Here is an 8,286-nt window from a genome sequence, read left to right as displayed (position 1 = left end):
AGTGCTGGGTGGAGTCTGAGATGGGCCTGATCGTTGATTGGTGGAGTCTGGTCTCTGCACATCATATGGAGGAGGGTTTTGTCGTTGGGGAGGAGGAAGGCAGGCGTCGAGGAGAGGACTGCCACACCCTGTAAGGGAGAACACAGAGATCTATATGATTTATTTTCAACTTTCTCAGTTTCCTTCTTATCAACCTTAGCCATCTGTTTAAATGTTTGTTTTCTGTCCCTACACTCTGCCTCTTTTTCCCACATTTCAAGACACTTCTTATTATCTTCTGTCTTCCCACATTGTGACCTTGATTTTGATTTTGATTTTGATTTTTTTCTCTCTCTCTTTTTTTTGTTGCTTTTTAATTCTTCCTCTTTCTCGAGGAGTTTATTTTTTATTTTTTGACACTGAATGACCCGTTATGAGGAAAAGCAAAGTCTCTGGACCATATTGGAAGAAATGTCCCACTTTCCAGTCCTCACTCTTGCAACCCTAAAGCCCACCATTTGGACTTTCTGGGTTCTGAAGTCCCTGACTTCCCTTGTTACCCATCCTTATCAATTAAGTGTATGAAATCGTGCACATCTACAATTTCCCTTGAACACTCAATTTAAGACGCGGACGTCTCCACGAATCCTTGTTTCTTTCTCCGGCAAAACAGGAAAAATGCATTTGATTTTGTATTTGAGAAATAACCTAAACGGTCTTTGGATCCCTGTGAAGAAGGTCCAGAACCCCAGTTATTTCGGCCCTTTCTTCTCTTCACTGTTGGAGGTAGAGGCACAAGATTTTCTCTCCCGGGTGATCAGCCACCGAAAATGTCTCAGGTCCAGACGATCTTTCAAGGGATCCTGTTCGTGACGCCAAGTTTGTGATGGAAATTCATCTTGAGATTTGAAATAATGAAATTCTCAGACTGGAGTTGCCTTTGAGTCTTTTTAATAGTTAGCTCTGCAGAGGTTACACAACAAGCACGGGTGCTCAAAGTGGAACTGGCCACAAGTTCACAAAAGCCAGAACTTATACAAAGAGGCGTTTCATAAAACATAATATGAAAAAAAGACATGAAATCATCATCTGTGTCTATCTGCTGTAGCAGTTGGAAGAAAACATCACCGAATAAGGGCATACACCCTGTTTGTCAAGGTCACAGCAGTGAGACACCGCCAAATAAGGGTTCCATCCTGTCAGGTAGACAGTATCACAGCAGTGAGACACCTGGTCAGTGGAATTTTCCACCACAGGATGTAAGTTGGATATGAGGTGGCCTTGTTAGTGTGTGTTTTTTTTGTTTTAAAACACCAACAAAGTCCCTCGCTCGTACATATGTAATTTTGCACAATTTAGCTGCACTTTCCTCCCGACTCCCATGCTTTTCTCCTTGTCAATGCGCCCTCTCAGCTCTACTTCTATGTCTCCTATACTGGCAATTTCCAGCTGCAGTGGCAGCTTTCCCCCTCCATTTAGCATTCTAACCTATGATTCTAACACTGGTCTGACAGTCAAGATTCTGGGCTTGGCTGTATTGGAGTAGTCAGAGAGTAATAAGAAGGTTCGCGTTCATTCTAGATAAGACGTTTGTCATGGTTGTTTAAAAAAAATGGTAAAAAAGGAAAAACAACTGTGACTTAGATATGTACATGCATTAAGGATTGGGTAATTGTGATTTACATGTGAATGTTTGACTAAAAACATTAATAAAAAATAAATAAATACAAAAAATGAAGTTAGCCTGTTTAACAAATGAGACTTGTTTAAACACTGGACTCAAAAACATGTACTGCATCTACAGTATATTGAAAAGGCTAATTTGCAGAAGTAAGCCTTGTTTAACTTGTCATAATTCTTTATCAAATGGTAGATGTGTAGATCTCAAAGTGCTTTACAGGCGATTAACACACCTTTTATGTTCACTTTACAGTTAGGCTGGTCTGGGGTGTGATCATGCATCATGGCTGCTGTTGCCTCCAGCTGACAACAGAGTGTGCTGTTACCCTGGGCATTGAGACTGTAGGCCTTAATGGCTGCACTGTTTGGTTTCGGCTTGCACTTCATCACTTCTGGATTACGACAGGAAGGAAGAGGGAGTTTAAATTGAGTCAAACAGGAGCATCAGATTCAGTCTCACTTGAAAATGTATTCTGTCTGTGACTTTCCAAACTTAACAAATACTGCTGGTGAGACACAAATGGGCGGAAGGCTTCAGTCTTGATGAACAGTGTCTTGGTAGTTTTTTTTTTAGATTAGAGCCTTGTTCTGAAATAGTTTGAAGCTACTGGTCCATTCGATTGACCATTTGGGTGCCCTAGGTGTTGCCCCCCCCATAAACTTCAGTCACCCATATACGAGACTAGATATAGACTATGTGAATAGAACAATTGAAATTGAATCATACATTCCTATAAATATGTCATTTTATTATTATTGTTGTTCTTAATTTGTACTGGTGTGGGAGAAACAATGATGGAATGTAACTAAGTACTTTTACTCAATTACAATCAAATCTGAGGGACTACATTTCTTGAGTGTTGCAATTTTATGTTACTTTATACATCTACTCCATAAGATCTCATAGGTTAAATACTTTTTACTCCACTATTATTTTCTATCTATAGTAGCTAGTTACTTTACAAAGTAAGATTTCTGCATAAAAAACACATTAGGAGTATAAACATAGTGCCCGGGACCTAAATATATGTAACATGATAACTACAAGGACATTTGACTCAAGTGTTGCAGCCTGTCTCACAAACGAACACACATATTAGACATGTATCAGAAGATTTTTTGATGCTGATATAGTTAGTTTCACACTGAATCTGCAGATCATGTCTGCTGTGTCATCCTATTATCAGGACCTTTACAGCCACCACTGGTCTTAATTTCAACAACAGGATAAAACATGCCACAAGGTGCTGCGAGGAATATTGTTGTATGTCGTCCATTTTTTTTTTGTCTAACTCACTGTTATAAATATTTTCTGTCCTCTCAAAACCCTTCTGTTAATATCACATGTAACCATTCTTCTCAACAAGCAGCCTGGCTCCAGTCAGTCCGTCAATAGGACATCACACACCCATCCTCCACTAGGCACCCACATTTGCATGCACCCACATCATTATCATAATGAGTACCGGGTAGCAAGGTAGGAACTGGCTAAACCGTTACCATGTAAATCAATACAGAGGAACCATTATGTCATAGATAGCTCATACTGACCAATGATGATCTCACAGCACTTAGAGGCCTTCTCATTCATTTGAATGGGGAAATGTTTTGGTATGCAGCGGGAGGGTCTCCAGTTTCTCCTCAGGGACTGTACGAAAGTGACAGACAGCCGATTTCAAGACATCACACCCGGACAAGCATCTGGTTCATTCAACTTCCGCAAATCAATACAGCCTCTCATTTAACAAGTCTGTCAATGGTCTCTGACACAATAAGTAAAAATTTAATTCATGATGTTAACAAAATTACTTCACAATTACTTTATGAGCATCCATAAAACTATATCTCTCATGAAAATGTACCAGAGCACCACTGCAAGCACTCATGATCTCCGCTATCGAAAAACGCATTTGTCTCTTCTGTTGAGCCGAGACACTTGGGCCAAAAAGCCCTAAAGCTTATTGGAAAAGGTTTATATATCATTTCAGCTAAAATATTGGATAGACGTTACAATGTTTTCAACAATATTATTGCATTTATTGAGTCATAAGCTACCTATTTATATGCTCACTAGTATCCCGATGATGTTTTGCACATGTAATCAGAAACAATATATGGATATATGGATATGGATAAAATGTCTTTTAGCATTTTTCAATGTTAATGGAAGTTGTGATTATTCAGATACTGAGACATAGATCTGTGTACTGTTAAACTTTATTTGTGCTGTTTGAGAAAGCAGTCAAAAGTTAAAAGGATGGTACACATCGGTTATTAACAATGTAGAAAGGGGCGATAAAACAGAGATCATTATTGGCATTTCATCTGACTAATAATTCTAGAAATCTCTGTCTGTCATGTGTAGAAAGGGTACATAAGAGGGGTGTCCTTATTACTTCACTTTCTTTTAACAATTGTATTTGTTTTTATTTATTTATATATTTTTTATATGACCCACATTTATAAGTATTGCACGTAATATTACTACTGTCTATTTTTGAATGACCTCTTGCTGCTGTAATGTAGCAAATGTCCGCACTGTGAACGAATAAATCTTATCTTATCTTATCCCTTGGGTACCAGACCCCCCGAAATGTCTGTGCACGGCCCTGATGTAGACATCAGTGTGGAAGAGAGGGGGCGCAGCAGCGCTGCCTGCCTGCAGGGACTGATCCTCCTCCTCCAGCAGCAGCCTCGGACTCTCCCTCCCTCCCTCCCTCCCTCCCGGCTACGTCAGTAGCGGGGGTTGGTCGTGTCTTCCTCCGCGCTGCCTCTCTGTCTCTCGCAGTCTTCAGTGGGACACCCGGCGGAGCTGACGCTGCTTCCCTCCGCGCTGCGGCTCTGAACACACGTCGGGATTATTTCGACGCTAATTATTGTTTTTTGGGGGATATAGTCTTGGTGGCGCGTAAACAATGTTGACCGGTGTAAGAAGCTCTGAAGCGGCGACAGGTGAGACACGTTTAAAACAGGTTTAAACACAAATGCAAAACCAGCTCTGTTTGTTGACTTTGTTGTAGCGACACCAGAACTCTTCCGCCGCGACGAGCGCAGAGAGGGACTATACTTTAACTCCCTGACTGAACTAGGTCTGTTTGTAACATAAACAAACAATTCAACATGTCTGAAAGCCTTCGTTGTGCTTTTTATTGAACATCGTGTTTTTTTCCCCCTTACCGGGCTGATTTTAAACGTGAACTGGTTCCTGACCAGTCAACGCTACCAAAGCCAGAGCAGCCATGGCAGCGTTTCTCCTGTTTTCTTTTCCGTCTTCTCTGCAGCTACAGACAACACAGCTGCTGCCAGTGGCTTCACTGTGCAGTCAGGACAGAAGCTCACCAGAAGTTTACAACACTTCTTCTTTTTAATGTTTAACCTGCTCTCCTTATGCAGAATTACAATTACGCCACATACAGGCGAGGATGTGAACTCATAATTTCTTCCTTTAACTAACTGTTTCACTGAAAGAATAAAGTGTATTCTCGGTTTACATAAATTTAGGTTGTTAAGTAAAACTTGGGTTTATTAGTGTCCTTTCATCGTGAGGCTGTACTCAAAAGTTAGCTGGTTTACTGACAGCCCAGTGCTTTGTTTAAAAAAAAAAGAAAAAGCTGACGCATGCTTTCCTCCCCCTCTCTTTTTAATCTCCAGGTCCTCAGTGACTGCAGCCGACTGACTGTCCCCTGCAAACCCCCCCCCCACCACACCAGTATCAGTCTTTGAAGTGAGACCTGGAGTGTGAACCGCTCCCCAGCCAAGAAGACTCCACCCTGTCCCTCCTGCCACCTTCAAAACCTCTGACACTCAACTTCTCTGAGGGACAAGGACACACAGTCACAGAGAGGAGGACTGAGGAAGACCAAGTGATTTTAAGGGACTAACCATCAACACATCTTTGGACGGATTATTGTACTTCACAGCAACTAAACATGGGGAACCAGTTAACAGAAATCGCCCCCAACACCACATTCCTCCCCAGCTTCCAGTCGCTGCATGTGGTGGTGATTGGTTTGGACTCTGCAGGGAAAACCTCCCTCCTCTACAGGCTCAAGCTGCAGGAGTTTGTTGAGACGATCCCCACCAAGGGCTTCAACATGGAGCGGATTAAGGTACCCATGGGAAGTGCCAAAAGCAACAGCACCACCTTCCAGGTGTGGGACGTTGGCGGACAAGAGAAACTGAGGCCCCTCTGGAAGTCGTACACCAGGAGGACTGAGGGGCTGGTATTCGTGGTGGATGCGGTCGAGGCTGAGCGCATGGAGGAGGCCAAAGTGGAGCTCCACAGGATTGCTCGTTCAGCGGAGAACCAGGGGGTGCCCGTACTGGTTCTGGCAAACAAACAGGATCTAGATGGAGCCATGTCAGCTTCAGAGGTGATTAATGTGACATTAGTACTTTGATATTGTTGTGTACAGTGGGTTCCAGCTTCTTTAATCTGAGGCTTCGGGTTAAGGGCTGTTGGTCCGACAAAACAAGCAATCTGTTCTTGTAGATGAAAGATCATTTTGAAATTGAACAATTCATTCCATGGGAGATAACAATTTTTATAATAAGACTGAAACCGTGATACAACACCCATAATCTTGTTTGGCGATACAATAGAACCATGATACCACAGCTGTACAAAACAAATTTTTCATCAACACGACAAAACATGTCATCAAATCACTAAATTCTATTCAGACCTAGGACAAGCTGTATTTTTTGTAAACACTACACATTAAATCTATTTTATAGTCACTGCATGTGTGACATGAACGTTTTGGTCCAATTATGATTGAGTGACCACGCCAGCAGTTTCATTAATTTAACTACTACTTATTTAATTACCTCAGGATAATCCCCCTGAAATTTCAGAACCAAGGGCACTTTCTAATCAGCAACAGGAACATTTTGGCCTCCAAACCATAGGCTTGACTTAAGTCATATATATATATATATATATATATAAATAAACCTCCTAAACATATCCAGTTCACTTTCGTGGAAGACTAAAAAGCTGAAAATATTGGGAATTCTGTCAGTCGACTACGTTTAAATTAATAGATGTAAAATATTTTATTTTAGTCATTGGCAATCCAGAAAAAACACATCGAATTATGTTTTAATATATTTTGTTGGAAAACTACAAAACCGGATATTTTTTACGTAGCTGAGAGTCAGCAGCCAGTCCTTCAAACACACAGCTTATTTCTTCAATGGTACAGGGTTGTGAGGGTGAATGAAAGTTAGGTGGTAACAGTCTCCTGTGTCTTGTGTTTCAGGTAGAGAAGGTGCTGGCCCTCCATGAGCTGAGCTCGTCCACACTGCACCACACGCAGGGCTGCTCGGCGCTGGATGGTCAGGGTCTGCAGCCTGGCCTCGAGAAACTCTATGAAATGATCCTGAAGAGGAAGAAGATGCTGCGGCACAGCAAGAAGAAGAGATGAGGGAGGGCGTGTGGAGTCCAGTGATATAGAGGTTACTTCCTGAGCCTCTGCTTGTCTGAGAAAATGCAGCTTCTGGGGGTGAAACCAAGGGAAGGCTGGCAGTCCTTCAGGAGAGTTGCATTGTTTCCAACCAATTTCACACTCTGAAGTCTGCACCCATTGTCAACACCTTCCTTCATCTGCTTGGACAGACCTGCTTCCTTTGGGATTGTTTGATGCTCTCAGGCACTTTTCCCCCTCCTCACCTCTCATCCGGAAATGAGCATGGTGGAGGCACACACAGCTCCAGAGGGAACAAAGGAGAGCAATCCAGTGCAATATATGATGAACACTAAGCCCACCATTGAAGGATATTTTTACCACTGTTTGTATAAACTTGTAGTTCCAACAGAAACCTGCAGGTGGTCTGAGCCTAGCTCCTGTTACTCCCACCACGTTTCAATGTTACTGTAAATCTTTATGTTGCATGATGTTCACCTGAATAACTTGCTCGGGAATAGTAAGCAACACTTTTGTAGATCAAAAGAGGGCTTGTAATTATTTTGGGTTGGCAACTGCCCACTGTTCATTTAGACGTGCCGCCAGAGATATTTACAGACACACACTGCGGCTGCTGAATCCAGCCACACGACTTTTCCCACTTGCTTGTCACAGTTTCAGTGTGTTTCAGGGTTGAATGGATGAATGGTTGATTGGTTAAGTTCAAACAAGAAATAGTTTTTACATTATGTACATATTGTTTTGTAAAATGTTAACAAACAAATAAATTATTGAGCAACTTTGGCATTATTTTGTGGAAACGTGTATCTTTGTATTAGGTGTCATATTCAGACCTAAGAGGCCAAAGAACAAGGTTTTACAATTAAATTGGGGCCAGCAGCTTGAAAAGCTAAACGGGTAAAAATGACTTGTTTCTTAATACATCCGTATCTTTTTCTCCAAACTATCAGTGTAGGTGTAACCCTTGTCCACTGAAGATATGGGCGGCACACAAATGTCTCACAGGTGCAATGATTCATTCAGGGTTGATAGAACATATCTTTCAAAAAGAATATCATAGTTGTATACAGTAGATTTACCATTAAAAACTACACACATGAGACATTTTGACAACCTAAGTGTCAGTCCACACAACAATGATGGTCCATTGACAGCTGTGCTGTATTCAGAGCTTAACAAGATAAATGCTGATGACATA

At 41.6% G+C, this 8,286-nt stretch overlaps 1 protein-coding gene across 1 annotated transcript; it reads left to right on the top strand.

Annotated features, from left to right (window-relative positions):
- Window positions 1-4,436: 4,436 nt before the first annotated feature.
- Window positions 4,437-7,876, top strand: LOC117765830 (ADP-ribosylation factor-like protein 4D). Its single transcript, XM_034592357.1, has 3 exons — window positions 4,437-4,611; window positions 5,311-6,032; window positions 6,924-7,876. Exons 2-3 carry the CDS (start codon window positions 5,589-5,591, stop codon window positions 7,086-7,088), a joined length of 609 nt encoding a protein of 202 aa, XP_034448248.1. The 5' UTR covers window positions 4,437-4,611; window positions 5,311-5,588; the 3' UTR covers window positions 7,089-7,876.
- Window positions 7,877-8,286: the final 410 nt, after the last annotated feature.

The sequence above is a fragment of the Hippoglossus hippoglossus genome, chromosome 8 (assembly GCF_009819705.1).
Source record: "Hippoglossus hippoglossus isolate fHipHip1 chromosome 8, fHipHip1.pri, whole genome shotgun sequence".
Taxonomy (NCBI): domain Eukaryota; kingdom Metazoa; phylum Chordata; class Actinopteri; order Pleuronectiformes; family Pleuronectidae; genus Hippoglossus; species Hippoglossus hippoglossus.
Note: the sequence above shows the minus strand (reverse complement) of the source record. Positions and strands in the feature narration are given on the sequence as shown.

What these genes read in the sequence shown, in the direction of transcription:
- LOC117765830 (XM_034592357.1), top strand. Translation starts at nt 5,589, where the DNA reads ATGGGGAACCAGTTAACAGAAATCGCCCCCAACACCACATTCCTCCCC. An exon ending in GAGCCATGTCAGCTTCAGAG is followed by an intron (nt 6,033 to 6,923) that starts GTGATTAATGTG and finishes CTTGTGTTTCAG; the next exon opens with GTAGAGAAGGTGCTGGCCCT.